General features: G+C 55.1%; 1 protein-coding gene across 2 annotated transcripts in view; it reads right to left on the bottom strand.

Annotated features, from left to right (window-relative positions):
- Positions 1-1,062: 1,062 nt before the first annotated feature.
- HPN (hepsin) overlaps positions 1,063-27,470 on the bottom strand; it is a 30,816-nt gene continuing 4,408 nt past the window's right edge. The window contains exons 3-13 of one of the 2 annotated variants that reach the window (XM_073322780.2): positions 17,140-17,241; positions 16,523-16,564; positions 15,936-16,065; positions 15,034-15,156; positions 13,566-13,606; positions 9,544-9,709; positions 9,073-9,263; positions 8,610-8,705; positions 6,901-7,043; positions 6,650-6,814; positions 1,063-1,249 (exon numbers count right to left, since the gene is read on the bottom strand). In XM_073322780.2, coding sequence (XP_073178881.1) covers positions 1,205-1,249; positions 6,650-6,814; positions 6,901-7,043; positions 8,610-8,705; positions 9,073-9,263; positions 9,544-9,709; positions 13,566-13,606; positions 15,034-15,156; positions 15,936-16,065; positions 16,523-16,564; positions 17,140-17,241 — 1,244 coding nt within the window. In that variant the 3' untranslated portion in view covers positions 1,063-1,204. Of the gene's footprint in view, positions 1,250-4,331; positions 6,406-6,649; positions 6,815-6,900; positions 7,044-8,609; positions 8,706-9,072; positions 9,264-9,543; positions 9,710-13,565; positions 13,607-15,033; positions 15,157-15,935; positions 16,066-16,522; positions 16,565-17,139; positions 17,242-27,470 lie in introns of those variants that run through there. The other variant, XM_073322781.2, reaches the window with a different exon arrangement.

Here is a 27,470-nt window from a genome sequence, read left to right on the forward strand (position 1 = left end):
AGATCACCGATGGATTGTAGTTTCCTCAGGAAGTCAGTGGTGTCTCGAAGGTAGCTGGGAGTGCTGGTAGCGTAGGGCCTGAGGAGGGAGTCTACATAGCCAGACAATCCTGCTGTCAGGGTGCCAATGCCTGAGATGATGGGGCGCCCAGGATTTCCAGGTTTATGGATCTTGGGTAGTAGATAGAATATCCCAGGTCGGGGTTCCAGGGGTGTGTCTGTGCGGATTTGATCTTGTGCTTTTTCAGGAAGTTTCTTGAGCAAATGCTGTAGTTGCTTTTGGTAACTCTCAGTGGGATCAGAGGGTAATGGCTTGTAGAAACTCGTGTTGGAGAGCTGCCGAGCAGCCTCTTGTTCATATTCCGACCTATTCATGACGACAACAGCACCTCCTTTGTCAGCCTTTTTGATTATGATGTCAGAGTTGTTTCTGAGGCTGTGGATGGCATTGCGTTCCGCATGGCTGAGGTTATGGGGCAAGTGATGCTGCTTTTCCACAATTTCAGCCCGTGCACGTCGGCGGAAGCACTCTATGTAGAAGTCCAGTCTGCTGTTTCGACCTTCAGGAGGAGTCCACCTAGAATCCCTCTTTCTGTAGTGTTGGTTGGGAGACCTCTGTGGATTAGTATGCTGTTCAGAGGTATTTTGGAAATATTCCTTGAGTCGGAGACGTCGAAAATAGGATTCTAGGTCACCACAGAACTGTATCATGTTCGTGGGGGTGGAGGGGCAGAAGGAGAGGCCCCGAGATAGAACAGCTCCTTCTGCTGGGCTGAGAGTATAGTTGGATAGGTTAACAATATTGCTAGGTGGGTTGAGGGAACCATTGCTGTGGCCCCTTGTAGCATGTAGTAGTTTAGAAAGTTTAGTGTCCTTTTTCTTTTGTAGAGAAGCAAAGTGTGCGTTGTAAATGGCTTGTCTAGTTTTAGTAAAATCCAGCCACGAGGAAGTTTGTGTGGAAGGTTGGTTTTTTATGAGAGTATCCATTTTTGAGAGCTCATTCTTAATCTTTCCCTGTTTGCTGTAGAGGATGTTGATCAGGTGATTCCGCAGTTTCTTTGAGAGCATGTGGCATAAGCTGTCAGCATAGTCTGTGTGGTATGTAGATTGTAATGGATTTTTTACCTTCAGTCCTTTTGGTACGATGTCCATCTGTTTGCATTTGGAAAGGAAGATGATGTCTGTCTGTATCTGTACAAGTTTTTTCATGCAGTTGATAGATTTCCACTCCATACGGCTAAATGCAGTGCCTTGCATAATGACAGGTTTCAGAGTAACAGCCGTGTTAGTCTGTATTCTTTTCCGAAAAAGACACCCAGAGGAAAGCAGTACATACTGACTTTCATGGATTTTGCCACCCGATGGCCAGAAGCAGTAGCTCTAAGCAACACCAGGGCTAAAAGTATGTGCCAGGCACTAGCAGACATTTTTGCCAGGGTAGGTTGGCCCTCCAACAACCTCACAGATGCAGGAACTAATTTCCTGGCAGGAACTATAGAAAGTCTTTGGGAAGCTCATGGGGTGAATCACTTGGTTGCCACCCCTTACCATCATCAAACAAATGGCCTGGTGGAGAAATTTCATGGGACTTTGGGGGCCATGATATGTAAATTTGTAAATGAGCACTCCAATGATTGGGACCTAGTGTTGCAGCAGTTGCTCTTTGCCTACAGAGCTGTACCCCATCCCAGTTTAGGGTTTTCCCCATTTGAACTTGTATATGGCCGTGAGGTTAAGGGGCCATTACAGTTGGTGAAGCAGCAATGGGAGGGATTTACACCTTCTCCAGGAACTAACATTCTGGACTTTGTAACCAACCTACAAAACACCCTCCAAACCTCTCTAGCCCTTGCTAAAGAAAACCTACAGGATGCTCAAAAAGAGTAAAAAGCCTGGTATAATAAACATGCCAGAGAGCGTTCCTTCAAAGTAGGAGACCAGGTCATGGTCTTAAAGGCGCTCCAGGCCCATAAAATGGAAGCCTCGTGGGAAGGTCCATTCACAGTCCAGGAGCGCCTGGGAGCTGTTAATTATCTCATAGCATTCCCCACCTCCAACCGAAAGCCTAAGGTGTACCATATTAATTCCCTAAAGCCCTTTTATTCCAGAGAATTAAAGGTGTGTCAGTTTGGGGGGGAGGGATAGCTCAATGGTTTGAGCATTGGCCTGCTAAACCCAGGGTTGTGAGCTCAATCCTTGAGGGGGCCATTTAGAAATCTGGGGCAAAAATTGGGCATTGGCCCTGCTTTAAGCAGGGGGTTGGACTAGATGATCTCCTGAGGTCCCTTCCGACCCTGATATTCTATGATACAGCCCAGGGAGGAGATGACGCTGAGCGCCCTGAAGGTGTCTACTACGAAGGGAAAAGTGCTGGTGCTAGGATAACCTCACTGGCATCTGACCAAAATGACCAATGAGGAGACAAGATACTTTCAAAGCCTGAGAGGGGAGAAACAAAGGGTCTCTCTGTCTGTGGGATGTTTTTGTCCAGGAACAGAACAGGAATGGAGTCTTAGAACTTAATAAGTAATCTAATTAGATATGCATTAGAATCTGTTTTGTTTAAATGGCTGATAAAATAACTTGTGCTGAATGGAATGTATACTCCTGTTTTTGTGTCTTTTTGTAACTTAAGGTTTTGCCTAGAGGGATTCTCTATGTTTTGAATCTGATTACCCTGTAAGGTATTTACCATCCTGATTTTACAGAGGTGATTCTTTTACTTTTTCTTCAATTAAAATTCTTCTTTTAAGAACCTGATGGCTTTTTTCATTGTTCTTAAGATCCAAAGATTTGGGTCTGTGCTCACCTATGCAAATTGGTGAGGATTTTTTATCAAGCCTTCCCCAGGAAAGGGGGTGTAGGGTTTGGGGAGGATTTTGGAGGGAAAGACGTTTCCAAGCGGGCTCTTTCCCTGTTATATATTTGTTAGACGCTTCGTGGTGGCAGCAATTAAGTCCAAGGGCAAAAGGTAAAATAGTTTGTACCTTGGGGAAGTTTTAACCTAAGCTGATAAAAATAAGCTTAGGGGGTTTTTCATGCAGGTCCCCACATCTGTACCCTAGAGTTCAGAGTGGGGAAGGAACCTTGACAGGGGCAAAGTCCTAACTCGGCCAAGCTCACCCATCATCCCCGACCCTGGGTGAAAGTGTGACAAAGTGGGGGGTTTCCCTTGTGATGTTGTATGTGAACCTTACTGTTTTGTAAGAATAGTGTGTGTGTCAGTTTCCCCCGTGTATTGCAGCAGTGCCTAGGTGGTGGGAATAAGGGTGTGTGACTTTTGCTGAAGCCCTGGGGACAGGTGAAGAGGCTCCAGCTGCCCGCACATAAGTGGTGGCAGTTGCCCTTCATAACCTGAGACCCAGGAGGGGGATGTGACCAGGTGACACTTTGCCTGGGATGCAAGACAAAGACCGGAGGAGGGACAGTGGGCATGTCAGAGGCTGGGTCCCTGGGCAGTCTCCTGTTGGGGACTCAGAGCGGGGTGTCCAGGGCATCCAGCCCGGGGTGCCCACAAATTGGACTTTGCTGAAAGTCACTGATTCCTGTGCTAACAAGCTCTGTCCTACGCTGTGTTCCTGTCGACGAATAAACCTTCTGTTTTACACTGGCTGAGAGGCACAGCTGGCTACAGAGTGGGGGGGTGCAGGGCCCTCTGGCTTCCCCAGGGGTCCCGACCAGTGGACCCGCCCAGGGGAAGTGCAGGGTGCGAACAGGGGTGCTGAATGCTCCGAGGTCAGACCAGGAAGGCCGAAGCCAAGGAGGCTTTTTGCTCTGGACAGCAAGCCCTGAGGGAAGTCCCACCACCCCAGAGTCCTGGCTGGCTTCATACAGAGCAGTTCCAGAGCATCGGACCTGTGACTCCAGCACAGAGAGGGATTAACCTTTGGCCCACTCCGTGATTAACCGGGGGGATTCTGCAGCGGACGGAGTGTTTTTTCTAACCACTTGGCTCTCAAAAGGATTGTGGGGCCGTTCTGTGGCCTGCGCGAGGCCGGGGGGCCAGACTAGCTGATCCCATTGAGCCCTGCTGGCCTTGCACTCTCTGAAGGCAGACGAGGGAAACTTTAAGCGGCGATCCAGGCTAGCCCCGTATCATGGCAGAGCAGAGGACGTTGGCTGAGCGAAGGGCCATAGGGCAGTTGGTGCGAGGCAAGGCTGTCTCCGCGCCCGACTGCCTGGCAGGTGGGAACTTGGGACAGCCGCCTGCCTCCGTCCCCAGTCCACAGCGATGAACCCCTGGGCCCGCACTGGCCAAGGCCTCAGCTGCCAGGGTTAGTGACCTCCTAAGCAAATGTGCTCTGGAGCCGCGGGGGGGGAGTCCCAGACGTGTCTAATCAAAACGGTGTTTATTTTTCATTGCAGCGATCACTGTGCAAACATATACAACAAGAGAGACTCGCCCCCAAGGCCTGGGGGAGAGGAGCTAATGCAATAAGCTATGTACAGGAGCCCCCGCCCTCCCAGCCGGATTGCGCAGGCTCCCAGGTGTCACCCACTGAGCCGGGCTGGGGGTCGGGGGTCGGGGGGATCCGTGAGAGTTTGTGTAGCAGGGATGCGGCAGGTGTATAGTGTGCTGGTGGGTGGTTGTGTGTGTCCAGGTTAGAATGGGATAGTGTGTGTCCCTGTCCCTGCTGCCCTCTGCTGGAAGGGAGGGGCCCTGCTCTGTGTGTGTGTGTGTGTGTGTGTGTGTGTGTGTGCACGCACACACAGGTGCTGCCCCCTACTGGAAGGGAGGGGCCCTGCTCTGTGTGTGTGTGTGTGTGTGTGTGTGCACGCACACACGGGTGCTGCCCCCTACTGGAGGGGATGGGCCCTGCTCTGTGTGTCCCTCCCTACTGCCCCCTGCTGGAGAGCATGGGACCTGTTCTGTGTGTACATTCACCTCTCTAAGCCAAGCTGTTCCCCCTGCCCTCCCCAATCCCTGCTATGGGGTTCCCACCCCACGTACACTCCTTTGACCAATGCCCAGACCACCTGAGCAGGGTGTGTTCCAACCAGTGCTGTGCTCGCTAGACATGACCCTCCATACTCAGCCCCCTGGGATGCAGGGGGCTCAGCCTGGGGCCCCACATAGATGCAAGGGGAGCCCTGGTCCCTTCCCAGCCCCCAAGGACCAATTGCTGAGGCAGGCAATCATAGGAGGTGGGTCCAGCTGGGAGCAGTGCTACCCATGGGGGTGTTAAGGGGGCGGGGTGGATTTGCTGTTGGCAACCCTGGACCCGGTGCTGGGAGGGAGGCTCCCAGCCCCTGGAGGTGTGGGCACCCACTGGGAAGGGGGCAGCCTGGCAGGGGTGAGGGCAGCACTCCCTACGCCTCTGGGGCTCTGCTGGGGCAGGGGGAGGCTCTGTCCTGGTTTGGGGCATCAGCTCTGGACCCATGTGTCCAGCAGCCCCCAGAGCTGTGTATTAGGATTCCTCCCAGGGTGTGGGTCAGGGTCTACTTCACCCCACGCAGGGCTTTGTCTCAGCCCCCCCAGGGCTGTGTATTAGGATTCCTCCCAGGGCTGTGAGTCAGGATCTAATCCCCCATCACCCACAGGGCTGAGCTGCTGGCACTGGAGAGCCCCAGGCTGATGGGTCTGCTTTTGCCCAGAACTGCAGGGGTTAAGGCCAGGCAGCTCCACCCTGGTTGGCTGATGGTGGCAGAGGGTGTGGCCTATGCAGGCTCTCCCACCATTGTTAACCAATCACAGAGAAGCTCTTTTCCAGCCCCCGCCCCCTTGCTCCGGGGATGAAGAACTCCAGCAGGCCCTGGAGCAGCCATAGCTGTAGAACCCATTGGAGGGTGGAGGCTTAAAGGGCCACGCTGCATTGTGATAGGTGGAGCTAGAAAACCCCCATTGGCAGGTGGAGGCTTAAAGGGCCACGCTGCATTGTGATAGGTGGAGCTAGAAAACCCCATTGGCAGGTGGGGTCTTAGAGGGCCGGTGCTGTATTATGATAGTGGATCTATAAGTCCACCATTGGTGGGTGGTGGCTTAAAGGGCCACACTGCATTGTGATAGGTGGATCTGGCCCATTCCTCCCCAGCCCCCACCCACACTCGCATTTAGGGTGACCAGATGTCCTGATTTTATAGGGACAGTCCCGATTTTGGGGTCTTTTCCTTATATAGGCTCCTATTACCCTCCACCCCCATCCCGATTTTTCACGTTTGCTGTCTGGTCACCCTACTCTCATTCCAGTAACGCAGACAAGGCGCTGTGGGGGTCAGAGGTCGAAGGTCATTGGGTTGCAAGGTCCAGTAGGTCATGTAGGAACAGCTGCCCCTCGTGGCTGGAATGGAGGGGGCAGCGTCTGTCTGGCTTGGGGGGCGAGGGGAGGGCTGGCGTAACTCCGTAGTGCGGGAACCTGGGCAGCAGGGGTCAGTGCTGGGAAACGATCCCGCTGGCCAGGGAGTGAGTCTGCAGAGAGAGACACGGGCATCAGGGGCTGGCACAGCTGGGGTGGGACAGACCGGGGCGGATCCAGGCTGGGGAGGGGGTGGCAATGCCACCCCCCTGCAAATACACTGGAGGGATGATCCCTCCTGCCTCCAGGAGGCCAGAGTAGGAGGGATGGGGGGGTCAGACTGGGGGATCCCACCCCCCTCAGGGAGAATAGACTGAAAGGGACGATAAATGGAGGGACCATCCCTGCCCCACACACCTTCATGGCCTGGTGGATCCAGTCGTGGAAGGCGCCAACCCTGGTGTAGACCCCCGGCTTTTGGGGCAGGGCGCAGCCGGTGCCCCAGCTGACCACGCCGCAGAGCCGCCAGCGGGGGGTGCGGGAGATGCCGTCCTCACACACAAAGGGCCCCCCGCTGTCACCCTGCCGGGAGGGAGACAACAAAGAAGTCAGTGCCCTGACACTGGCCCCTACTGCCCACCTGCCCTGCCCGCCCCGGCCGGCCCCACCTGGCAGGCATCGGTGCCACCCTCGGCATAGCCAGCGCAGAACATGCGGGGGCGGATCTGGTTGCCGTAGTACTCAGGCGAGTTGCACAGTGCGGTGCTGATGATGGGCACAGAGGCCTCCTGCAGGATGCTGGACTGCTGCCCTGGGGGATAAGGGGAGGGAAGAGTGGGCATGGGGTCCCCCGCCATGCCCCCACCTGCCCTGCCAAAACCCAACTGCCGCCCCCCCCAGGGCATCCCGCCCCATCCCAGCTTCTGCCTGCCCCACATCTGCCCCCCACCCCACCCCTGCCCACCCAGCATCCACTTGCCTGCACCCAGCCCCTGCCCGTCTTACTTCTCCCCACCCAGAACCCAGTGCCCACCCGCCCCTGCACCCAGCCCCCACCTACCCAGCACCCACCCCACCCCCCAGAACCCAGCTTCTGCCCACCTAGCTCCCACCCCTGCCCATTCCCCCAGCAACTGCCCTGGCACTTGAACTGTAACTCCCCCCACACACACACACCTGCCCACTATATGCCTCCACCTGAACCCTGGCACCTCACCTGCCTAGCATCCACACCAGCATCTGAACACTGGCACCCATCCCTATAGAGGAGGGACCTCCGGATTGGTGCGCCCCCATGGGGGTGGGCTTTCCTGAACTTGGTTCTTGGGGTCAGGATATCATGGGTTGCTCTGGGTGGCATCTTGGGAAGCCCCTCTCCATGGGCGGAGCCTAGCATTGCTACCCATCCAGTTTTTACCTGGTTTTTGGTTTCTGCGTCTGGGTGCCATTTAGGGTTATCAGGTGCCTGGTTTTGGGGGACCTGACAACCCTAAATGGCATCCAAACCAAAAGCCCGGTTACCATGGGCCGGGGGGAGGCTAGGGTTACTAAGGTCCAGTTTTCAAGCGGAATGCCCGGTCGAAAAGGGACCCTGGAGGCTCCGGTCAGCACCGCTAACCGGGCCATTAAAAGTCCAGTCGGCGGCGCAGCGGGGCTAAGGCAGGCTCCCTGCCTGCCCTGGCTCTGCGCTGCTCCCGGAAGTGGCCAGCATGTCCCTGAGGCCCCTAGGCACAGGGGTGATCAGGGAAGCGCCACACACTGCCAGAGCCCACAGGCATTACCCCTGCAGCTCCCATTGGTCAGGGGGCCAGTGGGAGTTGCGGGGTCAATGCCTGTGGGTATGGGCAGCGTTAAGAGCCCCCTGGCCCCTCTGCCTAGGGGCTGCAGGGACGTGCCGGCCGCTTCCGGGAGCAGCGCGGAGCCAGGGCAGGTAGGGAGCCTGCCTTAGCCCTGCTGCACCCAACCCCCTGCCCCAGCCCTGAGCTTGCTCCCACACCCCAACCGCCTTGTCCCCTGCCCCACCCCAGAGCCTGCACCTCCAACCAGAGCCCTCACCCCCTCCTGCACCCCAACCCCATTGAGAGGATCCAGTGAGCAACCAGAGGGGGAGAAGGGGCGATGAGGGTGGGCCCTGGGGAACAGGTGGAGTGGGGTGGGGCCATGGGGGTCTGGTTACCAGGAATTAGAAAGTTGGCAACCCTAGCGGAGCCTCTAACACAGGTCTCTGTTGCCAAATGGCCCATCTTCCTCCATCCCCAGCCCCCCAGCTGTGTGACCCTGATGAGGGCCCCTCCCCCTGGTTGCCCACAGGAAGGGGCGGGGCCATGTCTAGGGGTGGGGCTGTGCCCCATGGGGATGGGGGCAGTCACACACTCACCGTAGTACTGCGTGTTGCCCCAGCCGGTCACGGTGCAGACCTTGCCGTCCAGGAGGGGCTGCCCCAGCGCCGGGAGGCAGACGGGCTGGACGTCCTCTGGGGAGACAGAGTCTGGGCATGAGGCATAGACAAGGGTTGCACGCCACACAGCCACATGCACAACACACACACCGCACACTATACACACAACACGCACACGACTCGAACCCATCGCGCTATGCACGCAGATAAATGCCCCCCCACACACACACACACGCCACACGCCTTACACGGACCCCACACACTGGTAGGTAAATGCACACCGCGCACACACTACAGACACCCCTCACCCCCACACAACTGCGACACACCCCGGCGTCCCTAACCCGCTCACGCGACCACCCGCGCACAAAGCCCCCACGGGTGGCTCCCTGCAGCGCGAGGTCCCAGGTCCCCGGCCGGGCGCCCCACGCTCCCCACGCACCGGTGAAGCTGAGGGGCGCGGCCAGGTGCACCAGCGCAATGTCGTTGCCATTCTCCTCGCTGTTGGGGTCCAGGAAGGGAAGGTAGCCCGCGTGGTACACCACGCCCGTCACCCCCGCCTGCTGCCCCCTGCTGGACACCTGAGAGATGGCGCCTGAGAAAACCCGCCAGCGGCTCACCACCCGGTTTCTCCTGCGGGGATGGACAGACAGAGACGGTGCATCAGGGGGCTAGGCGGGGCACCTGGGATGGGGCTGCTGCTGAGAGCTGGGAGGCAGGACTCCTGGGTTCTCTCTCTGGCTCTGACAGGAGTGTGGGGTCTCGTGGTTAGAACGTGGGGGCACTGGGAGCCAGGACTCCTGGGATCTATCCCCAGCTCTGGGAGGGAAGTGGGGTTTTGTGGTTAGAGCAGGGGGGCAGGGCTGAAGGCAGGACTCCTGGGTTCCATCCGCGCTTGGTGCTGGGCACTCACTCAGGGAAGCAGTGTGCGGCAGTGACAACCCACTGGCTGGAGATGATGGAGCCGCCGCAGAGGTGGGTTCCGTCATAACGCAGGCTGACCTGCCATGGCCACTTGCCCAGACTGGCGTCCTGGCCCCCCACGATCCGGTCAACAGACAGCTTCCTGCGCCCGCAGTCTGCAGGGGACACGCCAGTCAGTGCCAGCCACCCCCCGCCGCAACCACCAGGGGGAGACAGCACCAAGCCCCCACCCTGCCCCCACAGCCACCCCGGGGGCCTTGGCCACTCCCCCAGCACGGTCCCAGGGGTAACCAGTGGGGCAGCCCCAGGTGACCCCCCTCCCACCCTGACGCCAAGGGAGGTTTCCTGGGTAACTCTGGAGGCTGCATTTTATCCTCTAGCTTCTTCCACGCTGGCTCTTGGCTGTTTTAACTGGAAACTGCAAGCCCAGGAAGTGCCTGTGCAGATCACAATAGGGCCCCGAGCTCGTTCCACCAGACCTCCAGCTGGGGTCAATGGGCCGTAGCTCCACTGGAGTCAATGGGGTCAGATCCCAGTTGGGGTCAGTCGGCCACAGAATCATAGAATCTCAGGGTTGGAAGGGACCTCAGGAGGTCATCTAGTCCCACCCCCTGCTCAAAGCAGGACCAATCCCCAATTTTTGCCCCAGATGCCTAAATGGCCCCCTCAAGAATTGAACTCACAACCCTGGGTTTAGCAGGCCAATTGTCAAACCACTGAGCTATCCCCCTCCCCCAATCCCCCCTCATTCTTCTCTTTTGCAAACTAAACAATCCTGGTTCCCTCAGTCTCTCCTCATAACTCATGTGTTCCAGTCCCCTAATCATTTTTGTTGCCCTCCGCTGGACTCTCTCCAATTTTTCCACATCCTTCGTGTAGTGTAGGGCCCAAAACTGGACACAGAACTCCAGATGAGGCCTCACCAGTGTTGAATAGAGGGGAACGATCACGTCCCTCGATCTGCTGGCAATGCCCCTACTTATACAGCCCCAAATGCCGTTGGCCTTCTTGGCAACAAGGGCACACTGCTGACTCATATCCAGCTTCTCTCCACTGTAACCCCTAAATCCTTTTCTGCAGAACTGCTGCCGAGCCATTCGGTCCCTAGTCTGTAGCGGTGCATGGGATTCTTCCGTCCTAAGTGCAGGACTCTGCACTTGTCCTTGTTGAACCTCATCAGATTTCTTTTGGCCCAATCCTCCAATTTGTCTAGGTCCCTTTGTATCCTATCCCTGCCCTCCAGCGTATCTACCTCTCCTCCCAGTTTAGTGTCATCTGCAAACTTGCTGAGGGTGCAATCCACGCCATCCTCCAGATCATTTAGGAAGATATTAAACAAAACCGGCCCAAGAACCAACCCTTGGGGCACTCCACTTGATACCGGCTGCCAACTAGACATGGAGCCATTGATCCTACCCGTTGAGCCTGATGATCTAGCCAGCTTTCTATCCACCTTATAGTCCATTCATCCAGCCCATATTTCTTTAACTTGCTGGAGTCAATGGGTCCAGATCCCATTGGCGTCAGTGGGGTCAGATCCCAGCTGGGGTCAATCGGCCGTAGCTCCACTGGACTCAATGGGGCCAGACCCCCAGCCCATGTCAGTTGGCCGTAGCTTCATTGGACTCAGTGGAAATTTGAGTTTTTGACAAAGTGAAATTTCTCAGGAAAAGCCTCTGCTCTGGTTGAAAACCCAACGTTCCTGTCCCAGAGAGACTGACGTGTACCCTGGGAGTCCCTGGCTCTGGTACCTCAGGGTGTCTCAGCCCACAGACAAGACCAGGGGACAGGAGGCAACTGAGCTGCACTGCCCACGAGCACTGCGGCCACGTTCAGAACCCAAACGCTCTGCAGTCTGACACTTCCCTGAAAACTGTTAATTTCCCTTGGAAATAAAAAATAAATACTTCAACCAGCTCTAATTTGGGCTGGTTATGATGAGCACTGACTAGAGAGAGAGTGGTATGCATGGGGATGAACCCACAGACAGGTTTGTACAGGAGAGATGAACAGAGGGGTGGCTGGAGAGAAGGAAGGATGGGGGGTGTAGGTGTGGACATGGGTGAATGGAGGAACTGTGGAGGGTGGGTACAGAGGTGGATGGATGGATCGATGGGGGTGTGTAGGTATGGAGATGGATGGGTGGGTAGATGGCTGGCTGGGTATGGAGGTGGACGGATGGGTAGATGGATAGTGGATGGGTGGCTGGCTAGCTGGATACTGGGTGTGTAGATGAATGGGTGGGTAGATGGCTGTCTGTCTGGGTGGGTATGGAGGTGGATGGGTGTATGGATGGAGGGGGTGTGGAATGGAGATGAATGAGGCATGGATGGACAGATAGTGGGGGTGTAGTTGTGGAGATGGATGGATGGGTTGGTATGGAGATGGATGGATGGATGGAGGGGGTGTGGAATGGAGATGGATGGATAGTGGATGAATGGATGGATGGACGGGGTGTGGATTAGAGATGGAGGGAGCGATGGACAGTGGGTGTGGAGATGAATGGATGGATAGGGTGTGTATAGTTGTGGAGATGGATGGGTGGGTAGATGGCTGGCTGGCTGGGTGGGTATGGAGGTGGATGGATGGATGGTGAATGTGGAGATAGTTAGATGGATACAGCCAGCATGGATTCACCAAGGGAAGGTCATGCCTGACTAATCTAATCGCCTTCTATGATGAGATTACTGGTTCTGTGGATGAAGGGAAAGCAGTGGATGTATTGTTTCTTGACTTTAGCAAAGCTTTTGACACGGTCTCCCATAGTATTCTTGTCACCAAGTTAAGGAAGTATGGGCTGGATGAATGCACTATAAGGTGGGTAGAAAGCTGGCTAGATTGTCGGGCTCAACGGGTAGTGATCAATGGCTCCATGTCTAGTTGGCAGCCAGTATCAAGTGGAGTGCCCCAAGGGTCGGTCCTGGGGCCGGTTTTATTCAATATCTTCATAAATGATCTGGAGGATGATGTGGATTGCACTCTCAGCAAATTTGCGGATGATACTAAACTGGGAGGAGTGGTAGATACGCTGGAGGGGAGGGATAGGATACAGAAGGACCTAGACCAATTGGAAGATTGGGCCAAAAGGAATCTGATGAGGTTCAATAAGGATAAGTGCAGGGTCCTGCACTTAGGACGGAAGAACCCAATGCACAGCTACAGACTAGGGACCGAATGGCTAGGCAGCAGTTCTGCGGAAAAGGACCTAGGGGTGACAGTGGACGAGAAGTTGGATATGAGTCAGCAGTGTGCCCTTGTTGCCAAGAAGGCCAATGGCATTTTGGGATGTATAAGTAGGGGCATAGCGAGCAGATCGAGGGACGTGATCGTTCCCCTCTATTCGACATTGGTGAGGCCTCATCTGGAGTACTGTGTCCAGTTTTGGGCCCCACACTTCAAGAAGGATGTGGATAAATTGGAGAGAGTCCAGCGAAGGGCAACAAAAATGATTAGGGGACTGGAACACATGACTTATGAGGAGAGGCTGAGGGAGCTGGGATTGTTTAGCCTGCAGAAGAGAAGAATGAGGGGGGATTTGATAGCTGCTTTCAACTACCTGAAAGGGGGTTCCAAAGAGGATGGCTCTAGACTGTTCTCAATGGTAGCAGATGACAGAACGAGGAGTAATGGTCTCAAGTTGCAGTGGGGGAGGTTTAGATTGGATATTAGGAAAAACTTTTTCACTAAGAGGGTGGTGAAACACTGGAATGCGTTACCTAGGGAGGTGGTAGAATCTCCTTCCTTAGAGGTTTTTAAGGTCAGGCTTGACAAAGCCCTGGCTGGGATGATTTAACTGGGAATTGGTCCTGCTTTGAGCAGGGGGTTGGACTAGATGACCTTCTGGGGTCCCTTCCAACCCTGATATTCTATGATTCTATGATTCTATGATAGCGGGTATGTCAGTGCTGAAATGCATGGGTCGGTAGATGGCTGGCTGGGTATGGAAGTGGGTGGATGGATGGAAGGACGGGGTGTTGGATGGAGCTATGCCCAGGGCTGAGGGCTTCATACCTTGGCAGAGCGTTGCAAGGAACTGGCCCGTCGGGCAGTCGCTGTAAGACAGAAATGTGAGAGGTCAGCGTGAGGGTGGGGCAGGAGGGGATGTGTGGGGGATGTGAGGTGCGTGATCACCCCCCACTGAGCATCTGGGGAAGGTGCCACTCCCACGGATAAGGGCATGTATGCACACCTCAGACTCACGTACGTTCACTGACACAGAGACCGGGCTAGACAGAAAAGGACAGAAAGTAGGTGTGAGCTGGGGCAGCAGGGGGACAGACACACAGCACGGGGCAGCAGGGGGACAGACACACACACACAGAGTTCATTATCATTCATTTATTACGTGATGTTACGATGAACTAACATCATATAGAATCAAGATGTGCTAAATCGATGCAAGTTGTAGGACTAGAGCAGTAGACATTTGCTCGGTAGCCTGAAGGGATATGGATGCATTCGCTATCTAAGTAAACAGGGCTGAAACACCAGGTCTACAGGCTGAGGCCTGTAATATGTCAGCTTAGTCACACTCAGCCAGAAGCTTAAGAAATGCTGGACATAAGTGACCAAAAACGGGCCCTAAGCTACAAGATTCCTGGGAAAGGTGTTGCAATGGGTGGCATTGGGGAAAATTAACAGGAAGAATAATTCTGACGAGAGGACACAGTGTCCTAACCTGTGCCTTTGCCCTAGCCGTAACCCTAACCGCAGGGCTTACGTCATGCTAATGCCACTAAAAGGAACCATAACCAACCTATGGGAAATGGGGAACCCCAACATTCTTGGGGGACACGATACAAATAAGGAAGAAGAGGGTGGACGCCTTCACACGCACACACAGAGTGTTAGATGTGGTCAGAATCACCAGACAAAAGAAGGCTCCCAGACGGGGGGAACTGAGCTTCCTACAGGCATAGGTGCTGACTTTTGGTTTGGCGGGTGGGTGCCCCATCCCGGCGCCGCCCCTTCCCCAAAGCCCCGCCACCACTCTGCCCCACTCCACCTCTTCCTGCCCACGCTCTGCCCCCTCCCCTTAGGTCCTCTCCCCTGAGCATCTCCTGCCCACTGCTCACTCCTTTCTGCCCCCTCCTGCCTTGAAGGCGAGGTGTGTGTGTTTGCGGGGCTCAGCCTCCCCTCAGAACTGGCAGGACACAGACAGACAGACACACACCCAGAGCAGGGCTTAGCCTCTCCCACGGGGTCAGCAGGACACACAGACACGGCAGGGCCCATCCCCTCCAGCAGGGGGCAGCAGGAACAGAGAGAGAGAGAGAGCACGCGCGCACAAGAGCACACAGGGCCCAGCCCCTCCAGCAGGGGGCAGCAGGACACACACACACACAATGCCAATATAAGAGTAACCGGTCCCCAGGGATCCAGCAGCCCAGGCGTGGGGGAAGGGCTGCCCACAGGGTCCCCCTGCCCCATCCTAGCAGCATGGCACCCGCTGCTGAGCCCCCCGCCCTGCCCCACGCACCAGATGGAGACGACCTCACTGAGTCTATGGGCCAGCGGCAGGCGAGACTCGTCCACACAGAAATATCCCGACGTCCCGTTGGCGCCCACGCGCTCCACGTCCAGCTCCGAGTGCCAGAGAGACCTGGGGAGGGGACAGCGTCACCCACAGGCAACCCACCCCTGTCAGAGATCTGCCCCACCGCACAGTGCCCCTCACTCCCGACCCACAGCCCCTGCTATCCCACCCCGGGTCGCCCCCAGTTCTGTCAGTGCCCCTCACTTGTGACCCACAGCACCTGCTAGCCCACCCCTGGGTCCCCCAACCCAGCTCTGTCAGTGTCCCTCATTCCCTACCCATAGCCCCTGCTATCCCACCCCTGGGTCCCCACTGGCTCTGCTGGCGCCCCTCACTCCCGACCCGCAGCCCCTGCTAGCCCACCCCTGGGTCCCCCCCACCCAGCTCTGCTGGCGCCCCTCACTCCCGACCCGCAGCCCCTGCTAGCCCACCCCTGGGACCCCCCCACCCAGCTCTGCTGGCGCCCCTCACTCCCGACCCGCAGCCCCTGCTAGCCCACCCCGGGTCCCCCCCACCCAGCTCTGCTGGCGCCCCTCACTCCCGACCCGCAGCCCCTGCTAGCCCACCCCTGGGACCCCCCCACCCAGCTCTGCTGGCGCCCCTCACTCCCGACCCGCAGCCCCTGCTAGCCCACCCCTGGGTCCCCCCCACCCAGCTCTGCTGGCGCCCCTCACTCCCGACCCGCAGCCCCTGCTAGCCCACCCCTGGGACCCCCCCACCCAGCTCTGCTGGCGCCCCTCACTCCCGACCCGCAAGCCCTGCTAGCCCACCCCTGGGTCCCCCCACCCAGCTCTGCTGGCGCCCCTCACTCCCGACCCGCAGCCCCTGCTAGCCCAGGCTGGTACCTGACGAAGCCCATCTCTGCACAGCTCATTGCAGCCACCAGGGCATTGGAGGAGGTGGAGCAGATGAGGCGCCATTTGCCCGCGCTCTCATCGTACAGTGTGAGCCGGAGGTCCGCCGACCCGACCTGGACTGTGGGGTGGGAGGGGACCGCACTGAGCAAGGGTCTAAGAACGTCGTGGGTCACCCTCCACCTCCCCTCCAGCCCTGGACTAGCACCGCGGGGCCGCCTGTGTCCATGTCTCCCTCCAGTGGCCATCCCCAGCACTGCAACAGCCATCCTCGGGGCTCCCAGCAACAGGGAGGGTGGCTCAGGGCAGGGCTCTGGGCTGTTCACAGACCAGCCAATTTCCTACTAACACCCACAGAGTGGCAGCAGGACCCAGTGGACGAGGGCCCTCTACGGGCAGTCAGGACTCCTGGGTTCTATGTCTGGTTCTGGGAGGGGAGTGGGGGCTGGTGGGTTAGAGGAGGGGGATTCGGGTCCTACCCTGGTGTGCACAAGGGGGAGGGTGTCAGACCCCCATTACTGAGGGGGGGCCAGTAGCTCTCAGTCATATGGCCCTGAGCAGGGGGCTCCACAACTTACCACCATACAGTCCTTCACTGTCACTCCCCAGCACAGATGTCACTGCAAGAGACAAGAGCCTTAGCGTACATGCAGAGCCCAGCAAGCCCAGTAGGGGGCAGCAGGAGGGGGAGCGCCAGGTGCGCCCACGGCCGTGATTGTGGGGAATGAGGCTATGGCATCAGGGAATGTGAGCCGGGGGGTGGGAATGAGGGGCACCGGCAGGGCTGGCAGGTGGGGCTAGCAGGGGGCTACAGGACAGGAGTAAGGGGCATTGGACAGTTGGGGAGGAGTAATGGGGGCTAGCGGGGGCTGCGGGTCGGGAGTGAGGGGCACCAGAGGGTTGGGTGGGGAAAGCCCAGGGCTGGGCTAGCAGGGGGCTGCGGGTCGGGAGTGGGGGGCACTGGAGGGCTGCGGGGGGGGTGGGGGAGTCCAGGGCTGGGCTATCAGGGGGCTGCGGGTCGGGAGTGGGGGGCACTGGAGGGCTGCGGGGGGGGTGGGGGAGTCCAGGGCTGGGATAGTAGGGGGCTGCGCATCGGGAGTGAGGGCCCTGGACAGGGCTGGGTAGGGGGAGTCCAGGGCTGGGATTGCAGGGCCTGTGGGTCAGGAGTGGGGGCCCTGGGGGGCCAGGTTCTTACCAATGGCCCACACGCTGGCCCCGACGCCAGCTAAGAGCAGGAAGCCGCCAGTCACGACAGCCACAACCTTGGGCAGCGACCAGCACGGCACCGTTGGGCCCCCTGGAACAGGAGGGGGGTTAATGGTGCTAGGAACGACCCCCCCTCCCTGGCTCTCAGCACAGGCTATTGCACTGAGTCCCCCCAGCCGGCTGGAACCCCTCAGCCCAGCACACGGCCCTGGGACTGACCCTGGTATCCCGCCCCAGCTCAGCAGCCCCATATCTCACCCTAGAGGAGTCACAGGAACCTGCCTGCCGGTGGCCCCATGAGCCATCCTCCTGCTGTCTGCCCTCCCCCCCCCACCCCCCACTCAGCCAGGCCCATGGGCTCCCGTCATCCTCCCGCCCGGGGTTGCTGTGGTACCAGAGGGATGGAGGGAGGGGAAAGTAGGCCTGGGGACGAAATAGGGGCCTGGACACCCGAGGGGGTGGGGGTGCCAAGCCTCCGCCCCTGTAACCACTAGAACTCCCCCTCCCTCCCTGTACCAGGAATAGAACCCAGGAGTCCTGGCTCCCAGCCTCCTGCTCTAACCACTAGCCCCCCCTCTCCTCCCCTCCCCTCCCCTTTCTGCCAGGCACAGAACCCAGGAGTCCTGGCTCCCAGCCCCATCGTGAAGAGTCAATGAATTCTATGTCCCACAGGCCGAGCGTGGCGGGGTGGGGGTTGGTCCAGGGGGACTTTGCCCTCGGGCAGGGTGCAGTGACCCAGCAAGCACCTGGCAGAGTTGTTCCCATTGCTGGGGCCCCTGCAGGAGAGGCTGGGCCCCCCCCCAGGCATAGCAGGGTCACAGGGGAGGAAACCGGCCCCACGGTGCCACTGACTGGGAGCCCCCACAGCTCAGTTGCCCCATCTAGGGCCAGAGCACCAACCCCTAGACACTGAGTTTTCTGTGTGCCCCTACAGGAAGGTCCCCCAGCACCCGGGGGTCCAAGCTGCAGGCAGTTGGGTGGCAGACTTTGTAGGGGGCTCCATGCTGCAGGGTTGGGGGCTCAGAAGGGGGTCCACGTTGCAGGGGCTGAGGAGGGTTGTTTTGCTCTCATACTCAGTGTTAGCCCCAAAGCCCCACATGGCTCTGGAGGTCTGTGTTCCTGGCAGCACCATCCGGTTTAGTTGACTGATTCCCAGCCCCCCTGCTCTGACCACTAACCCCCCCCAAGCTGGGATAGAACCCAGGAGTCCTGGGGAGGGGGGTGTCTCTGTGGGGACATGGGTGTGTGGCTGAATCTGTCCCATGGCCAGTGCAGGGCTGAAGGAACGCAGTGCCAGCCCCATGCTGGGCCCTGCCCTGAGCCCAGAGCCTCATAGCCAGGGGCCATCTGGGCTGGAGCTGCGGATGCTGTGCTGGGACAGTCAGGGAATGAGTGCAGGACGGGTTTCTTGATCTCCTCACACCTGGCCTGGGACGATTGACTCCCCCCCGCCCCCCCCCCACACACACCCCGACAGCCCAGCCCAGGTGGGGGGAGGGAGCTGCCAGCCTATACCTGGGGAAGGGGTGAGGGCGGGGTCCAGGGCCTGGCTCAGCCTCACGGCTGCTCCACCACAGGACGAGTGGTGCTCTCTGAAATGTACAGACAGGGAAACTGAGGCACAGAGCAGGGCAATCAGAGCTGGGGATAAAACCCAGAGTCCTGGCTCCCAGCCGCCCACCCCACGATGTACAGGGATAACACAAAGGCTTCTATATCTTCAACTGCACTGAAATAATACAATGGCAACACACTAATTCAACAGCCCTAGTGTCACACAACTGGCCTGTGTGTGTGCAAAGTCACCCTGGGAAGGGGGGGGACACTGGGGCTGTATGTGTGTGTACAGACACCCTGGGGTCACACCCCAGGTTCTGTGGTTCTGTGTGTGTGTGTGTGTGTGTGTAGAGTTGCCCCGGTGTCACACAGTGGGGATATGTGTGTGTACATTCACCTGGGGAGCATAGTGGGGTTGTATGTGTATGTACAGTCGCCCTGTGTTTCACACAATGGGGCTCTGTGCGTGTGTGTACAGTTGCCCTAGGGTCAAATAATGTGTGTGTGTGTGTGGTTGTGTGTACAAGTACAGTCGCCCGGGGGGCACAGTGGGTCTGTATGTGTGTGTACAATCATCCTAAGGTCACACAGTAGGGCTCTGTGTGTGTGTGTGTGTGTGTGTGGTCGCCCGGGGGGGGTACAGTGGGTCTGTATGTCTGTGTACAATCATGCTAGGGTCACACAACTGGGCTGTGTGAGTGTGTACAGCCGTCCTGGGGTGGCACAGCAGGGGTGGGTGTGTGGGTGTCTGTGTGAGACACAGAGAGCGAGAGAGTGTGTGTGTGAGAGACACAGAGAGAGAGTGAGAGTGTGTGTGTGAGACACAGAGAGCGAGTGAGAGTGTGTGTGTGAGAGAGACACAGAGAGCGAGAGTGTGTGTGTGTGTGTGACACAGACAGAGCGAGAGAGACAGTGTGTGTGTGTGTGTGAGAGACACAGAGAGAGAGCGAGTGAGAGTGAGTGTGTGAGAGACACAGAGAGAGAGCGAGTGAGAGTGTGTGTGTGAGACACAGAGAGAGAGTGAGAGTGTGTGTGTGTGTGTGTGTGAGACACAGAGAGAGAGCGAGTGAGAGTGTGTGAGACACAGAGAGAGAGCGAGAGTGTGTGTGTGTGTGTGTGTGTGACACAGACAGAGCGAGAGAGACAGTGTGTGTGTGTGTGTGAGACACAGAGTGAGAGTGAGTGTGTGAGACACAGAGAGCGAGAGTGTGTGTGTGTGTGTGAGACACAGAGTGAGAGTGAGTGTGTGAGAGACAGAGAGCGAGAGAGTGTGTGTGTGAGAGACACAGAGAGCGAGAGAGTGTGTGTGAGAGACACAGAGAGCGAGAGAGTGTGTGTGTGTGTGAGACACAGAGCGAGAGAGACAGTGAGTGTGTGTGTGAGAGACACAGAGAGCGAGTGAGAGTGTGTGTGAGAGACACAGAGAGCGAGAGTGTGTGTGTGTGTGTGACACAGACAGAGCGAGAGAGACAGTGTGTGTGTGTGAGACACAGAGAGCGAGAGTGTGTGTGTGTGTGTGTGTGACACAGACAGAGCGAGAGAGACAGTGAGTGTGTGTGTGTGTGTGAGACACAGAGAGCGAGTGAGAGTGTGTGTGTGAGACACAGAGAGCGAGAGTGTGTGTGTGTGTGTGAGACACAGAGTGAGAGTGAGTGTGTGAGACACAGAGAGCGAGAGTGTGTGTGTGTGTGTGTGAGACACAGAGAGCGAGTGAGAGTGTGTGTGAGAGACACAGAGAGCGAGAGAGAGAGCGAGAGAGTGTGTGTGAGAGACACAGAGAGCGAGAGTGTGTGTGTGTGTGTGAGACACAGAGAGCGAGTGAGAGTGTGTGTGAGAGACACAGAGAGCGAGAGTGTGTGTGTGTGTGTGAGACACAGAGAGCGAGAGTGTGTGTGTGTGTGTGTGTGTGTGACACAGACAGAGCGAGAGAGACAGTGAGTGTGTGTGTGTGTGTACACAGCCATCCTGGGGTGGCACAGCAGGGCCAGCGATGAGCAGTACCATTAGTTGGAGCCCTCCGTGAGCACAGCTCTCTGGGGGTCCCTGGGCAGAGCCAGACCTGGTGTGATACGCACAGCCCCAGCCAGAGCCGGGGCAATGAGGCCGATCATCTATGGGACAGGGACTGTCTCTCGGCCTGTGCAGCGCCTAGCACACAGCCTCTGACCCACCCCCAGGGAGCAGGTGATAGGGATGGAACTGGCGGGCAGAGGAGACATTAACTCCCAGCGCTGAATTCAGTTGGACACCCTGCTGAAGCCAGCTGCCCCTCTGCCCTGTTGCATCACTTCCCCAGGCACGGCCAGACAGGCTAAAACTCCTTAAAGCAGGGAGGGCTCTTCCCTTGGGAAAATTCCCACTTTTTGTCAAAACTAAAATATCTCCCCCCCATATCAGTTTTCAGTCCCCAAATTTTATTTTTTTTCTTCTCCCAAGGGAAAGTCAGAAAATTCTCAGAGATAGAACCCAGGAGTCCTGGTTCCCAGCCCTGCCTGCTCTAACCACTAGATCCCACTCCCCTCCCAAACCTGGGGAGAGAACCCAAGTGTCCTGGCTCCCAGCCTCCCCCACCACATCCCCTCCCCTCTTCTGCCAAAACTTTTGTTTTCTTGAGAACCTGATTTTCCATCAGAAAAAGAGTCGCAGCCGGGTCAGCCCCACTCCAGGGGAAAGGCTGTGTAAGCGACTGCCCCAGGCACGGAGCAGCCGCCTCAGAGACAGGGGTCACCTCCCACTCCCAGGCTGCAGGGCCATGTGAGCAGCTCAGGCTGTGGTGTCCTCACTGGAAGATGATCAAAACAGCCACTTACCCAAGCTGGGTTCTATTCGGGGCACAACCCCACCCCAACCCCCGCCCCCCAGGGCTTCCCCTGCTCGTACAGCATAGAAACATAGAAGATCAGGGTTGGAAGGCACCTCAGGAGGTCACCTAGTCCAACCCCCTGCTCAAAGCAGGACCAACCTCAACTAAATCATCCCAGCCAGGGCTTTGTCAAGCCGGGCCTTTAAAACTTCTAAGGAAGGAGATTCCACCCCCTCCCTAGGTAACGTATTCCAGTGTTTCACCACCCTCCTAGTGAAAAAGTTTTTCCTAATATCCAACCTAAACCTCCCCCACTGCAACTTGAGACCATTGCTCCTTGTTCTGTCATCTGCCACCACTGAGAACAGCCGAGCTCCATCCTCTTTGGAACCCCCCTTCCGGTAGAATCATAGAATCATAGAATATCAGGGTTGGAAGGGACCTCAGGAGGTCATCTAGTCCAACCCCCTGCTCAAAGCAGGACCAGTCCCCAGTGTTTGCCCCAGATCCCTAAATGGCCCCCTCAAGGATTGAACTCACAACCCTGGGTTTAGCAGGCCAATGCTCAAACCACTGAGCTATGCCTCCCCCCCCCCCATTGAAGGTAGTTGAAGGCTGCTATCAAATCCCCCCTCATTCTTCTCTTCTGCAGACTAAATAATCCCAGTTCCCTCAGCCTCTCCTCGTAAGTCATGTGCCCCAGCCTCCTGATCATTTTCATTGCCCGCCGCTGGACTCTCCAATTTGTCCACATCCCTTCTGTAGTGGGGGGACCAAAACTGAACGCAATAATCCAGGTGTGGCCTCACCGGGGCCGAATAGAGGGGAATAATCACTTCCCTCGATCTGCTGGCAACGCTCCTACTAATACAGCCCAATATGCCGTTGGCCTTCTTGGCAACAAGGGCACCCTGCTGACTCCTATCCAGCTTCTCATCCAGGCCCTTTTCTGCAGAACTGCTGCTTAGCCAGTTGGTCCCCAGCCTGTAGCGGTGCATGGGATTCTTCCTTCCTAAGTGCAGGACTTTGCCCTTGTCCTTGTTGAACATCCCACCCTGATGGGTCAGATTCCTTGTGACTCTCCCAGGCCACAAACCGCTAACAGGGGGAACTGCTGAGAAAGCACCAGGCCTTGCGGAAGCCACAGACCAGCCTGATCGGTGCTGGGGAAACACCCCTCCAAGCCAGGCAGGGGAGGGAAGAGGGACAGGACCCCAGTGCCCCTCACTGGCACACACAGCAATGACCTGCCAGCCTTGCTGGGGCAATCCCTGCACTGGGATCCCGCCAACCAGCTCAGGAGAACCGTTCCCATCATCCCCTCCGACCAACCCACTGCTGCCCAGCACACGCCCCCGAAATCAGCCAGGCCAAAGTACAGCTTTACTGTTGAGATGAAGGGGGGACTGAAAGCCACAGAAGTGGACAGACGTGGCACGGATGAGTGGATGGATGGAGTCGGAAGGAGGGGTACATGTGGAGATGGATGGATGGAAGGGTACATGGAAGTAAGGAGGGGTACATGTGAGGATGGATGGAGGGAAGGAGGGATACATGGAAGGAAGGTGGGGTACATGTGAGATACATGTGCAGATGGATGGATGAATGAATGGATGGAGGGAAGGAGGGGTACATATGGAGGGAGGAAGGGGTATATGGAAATAATACAGCAGGGCAAAGATCATCCAACAAGTTCTGAGAATGTATTGGAGAATTTTTTTTATTTCAGATGGTGGAGAAAGCTAGTGGGGAGAGGTTGTTCTAGATTTGACTTTGCCAAATAGGGAGGAACTGGTTGAATTTGAAAGTGGAAGGCAGCTTAGGTGAAAGTGTTCATGAAATGATCACGATGAGTTTGTGATTCTAAGGAACTGGGAAAACAGCACAATAAAGATAATGGATTTCAAGAAGGCAGAGACTTTAGCAAACAGAGAGTTGGAGGTAAGATCCCATGGGAAGCAAGTATAAGGGGAAAAAGAATTTGAGAGAGTTGGCAGTTTTTCTTAGAGATGTAATTAAAGGGAACAAGAGCAAACTATCCCATTTCAAAGGAAAGATAGGAAGTTTGACAACAGACCACCCTGTCTTAACCAGGAGATCTTCAATGCTCTGAAACTCAAAAAAGAGAGTTCTACAAAAATTGGAAATTAAGTCAAACTACAAAGGATGAATATAAACAAATAACACAAGTACGTAGGGACAAAATTAGAAAGGCCAAGGCACAAAACAAGATTAAACTAGCTAGAGACATAAAGGGTAACAAGAAAACATTCTACAAATACATTAGAAACAGCAGGCAGACCTGGACAGGGTAGGCCCATTACACAATGGAGAGGGCTGGGGGGAAACAATAACAGAAAATGTGGAAATGGCAGAAGTGATCAATGACTTTGTTGTTTCGGTTTTCACCAAAAAGGTTAATAGTGATTGGATGTCTAACCTAGTGAATGCCAGTGAAAATGTGGTAGGATCAGAGGCTCAAATAGGGAAAGAACAAGTCAAAAATTACTCAGACAAGTTAGCAAAAAGAAAAGGAGTACTTGTGGCACCTTAGAGACTAACCAATTTATTTGAGCATAAGCTTTCTTGAGCTACAGCTCACTTCATCGGATGCATACTGTGGAAAATACAGAAGATGTTTTTATACACACAGACCATGAAAAAATGGGTGTTTATCACTACAAAAGGTTTTCTCTCCCCCCACCCCACTCTCCTGCTGGTAATAGCTTATCTAAAGTGATCACTCTCCTTACAATGTGTATGATAATCAAGGTGGGCCATTTCCAGCACAAATTCAGGTTTAGATGTCTTCAAGTCACCAGGGCCTGATTAAATACATCCTAGAATGCACAAGGTGACTGAAGAGATATCTGAGCCATGAGCGATTATCTGTGAAAAGTCATGGAAGACGGAAGAGATACCAGAGGACTGGAAAAGGACAAATATTAGTGCCCATCTATAAAAAGGGAAATAAGGACAACCCGGGGAATTACAGACCAGTCATCTTAACTTCTGTACCCAGAAAGATAATGGAGCAAATAAGCAATTAATTTGCAAACACCTAGAAGATAATAAGGTAAATAACAGTCAGCATGGATTTGTCAAGAACATATTGTGTCAAACCAACCTAATAGCTTTCTTTGATAGTGTAACAAGATTTGTGGATGCGGGGGAAGCGGTAGTGTGGTATATCTTGACTTCAGTAAAGCTTTTGATACTGTCTCGCATGACCTTCTCAAAGATAAACTAGGGAAATACAACCTAGATGGAGCTACTATAAGGAGGGTGCAAAACTGGCCAGAAAACTGTTCCCAGAGAATAGTTCTCAGTGGTTCACAGTCATGCTGGAAGGGTATATCAAGTGGGGTCCCGCAGGGATCAGTTCTGGGTCCAGTTCTGTTCAATATCTTCAATGATTTAGATAATGGCAGTACACTTATAAAGTTTGTGGACGATACCAAGCTGGGAGGGGTTGCAAGTGCTTTAGAGGATAGGATTAAAATTCAAAATGATCTGGACAAACTGAAGAAATAGTCTGTGGTAAATAGGATGAAATTCAATAAGGACAAATGCAAAGTACTCCACTTAGGAAGGAACAATCAGTTGCACACATACACAATAGGAAATGACTGCCTAGGAAGGAGTACTGCGAAAAGTGATCTGAGGGTCATAGTGGACCACAAGCTAAATATAACTCAACAGTGTAACTCTGCAGCAAAAAAAAAAAAAAAAAAAAAAAGCAATCATCATTCTGGGATCAGGAACAGTCAACATGGATTTACCAAGGGCAAGTCATGTCTGACCAACCTGATTGCCTTCTATGATGAGAGAACTGGCTCTGTGGATATGGGAAAAGCAGTGGATGTGATATATCTTGACTTTAGCAAAGCTTTTGACACGGTCTCCCACAGTATTCTTGCTAGCAAGTTAAAGAGGTACGGATTGGATGAATGGACTATAAGGTGGATAGAAAGCTGGCTAGATCATCGGGCTCAACGGGTAGTGATCAATGGCTCGATGTATAGTTGGCAGCCAGTATCAGGCAGAGTGCCCTAGGGGTCAGTCATGCAGGCCGGTTTTGTTCAACATCTTCATTAATGATCTGGAGGATGGTGTGGATTGCACCCTCAGCAAGTTCGCAGATGACACTAAGCTGGGGGGAGAGGTAGATAAGCTGGAGGGTAGGGATAGGGTCCAGAGTGACTTAGACAAATTGGAGGATTGGGTCAAAAGAAATCTGATGAGGTTCAACAAGGACTAGTGCAGAGTTCTGCACTTAGAACGGAAGAATCCCATGCACCGCTACAGGCTGGGGACCAACTGGCTAAGCAGCAGTTCTGCAGAAAAGGACCTGGGGATTACAGTGGATGAGAAGCTGGATATGAGTCAGCAGTGTGCCCTCGTTGCCAAGAAGGCCAACGGCATATTGGGCGGTATTAGTAGGAGTATTGCCAGCAGATCGAGGGACGTGATCGTTCCCCTCTATTCGACATTGGTGAGGCCACATCTGGAGTATTGCATTCAGTTTTGGTCCCCCCACTACAGAACGGATGTGGACAAATTGGAGAGAGTCCAGCGGAGGGCAACGAAAATGATTAGGGGGCTGGAGCATGTGACTTACGAGGAGAGGCTGAAGGAACTTGGGTTATTTAGTCTGCAGAAGAGAAGAGGGGGGATTTGACAGCAGCTTTCAATAACCTGAAGGTGGGTTCCAAAGAGGATGGACCTAGGCTGTTCTCAGTGGTGGCACATGACAGAACGAGGAGCAATGGTCTCAGGTTGCAGTGAGGGAGGTCTAGGTTGGATATTAGGAAACACTATTTCACTAGGAGGGTGGTGAAGCACTGGAATGGGTTACCTAGGGAGGTGGTAGACTCTCCATCCTTAGAGGTTTTTAAGGCCTGGCTTGATAAAGCCTTGACTGCGATGATTTAGTTGGTGTTGGTCCTGCTTTGAGCAGGGAATTCACCAGATGACCTTTTGAGGTTTCTTTCAACCCTAATATTCTATGATGTATTAGCAGGAATGTTGTAAGCAAGACACGAAAAGTAATTCTTCCGCTCTACTCCACACTGATTAGGCCTCAGCTGGAGTACTGTGTCCAGTTCTGGGTGCCACATTTCAGAAAAGATGTGGAGAAATTGGAGAAAGTCCAGAGGAGAGCAACAAACATTATTAAAGATCTAGAAAACATGACCTATGAGGAAAGGCTGAAAAAACTGGGTTTGCTTAGTTTGGAGAACAGAAGACTGAGAGGGGACATGGTAACAGTTTTCAAGTACATAAAAGGTTGTTACAAGGAGGAGGGTGACAAACTGTTCTGATTAACCTTTGAGGACAGGACAAGAAGCAATGGGCTTAAATTGCAGCAGGGTGGTTTAGGTTGGACATTAGGAAAAGCTTCCTGACTGTCAGGGTGATTACGCACGGAACAAATTACATAGAGAGGTTGTGGAATGTCTGCCACTGGAGGTATTTAAGAGCATGTTAGACAAACACCTGTCAGGGACGGTTTAGCTAGTATGCGGTCCTGCCTTGAGTGCAGGGGACTGGACTAGATGATCTCTCAAGGTACCTTCCAGTCCTACACTTCTATGATTCTGTGTGGGCTGACGGCAGGCTGGAGCAGTGTGTGTGTGGAGATGGATGGGATGTGTGTGGAGATGGATGGATGGATGGGATGTGTGTGGAGATGGATGGATGGATGGGATGGTGTGGAGATGGATGGATGGATGGGATGGTGTGGAGATGGATGGATGGATGGGATGGTGTAGAGATGGATGGATGGATGGATGGGATGCGTGTGGAGATGGATGGATGGATGGGATGCGTGTGGAGATGGATGGATGGATGGATGGGATGCGTGTGGAGATGGATGGATGGATGGATGGCATGGTGTGGAGATGGATGGATGGATGGGATTGTGTGGAGATGGATGGATGGATGGGATTGTGTGGAGA

The sequence above is a fragment of the Lepidochelys kempii genome, chromosome 24 (genome assembly GCF_965140285.1).
Source record: "Lepidochelys kempii isolate rLepKem1 chromosome 24, rLepKem1.hap1, whole genome shotgun sequence".
NCBI classification, from domain to species: Eukaryota; Metazoa; Chordata; order Testudines; family Cheloniidae; genus Lepidochelys; species Lepidochelys kempii.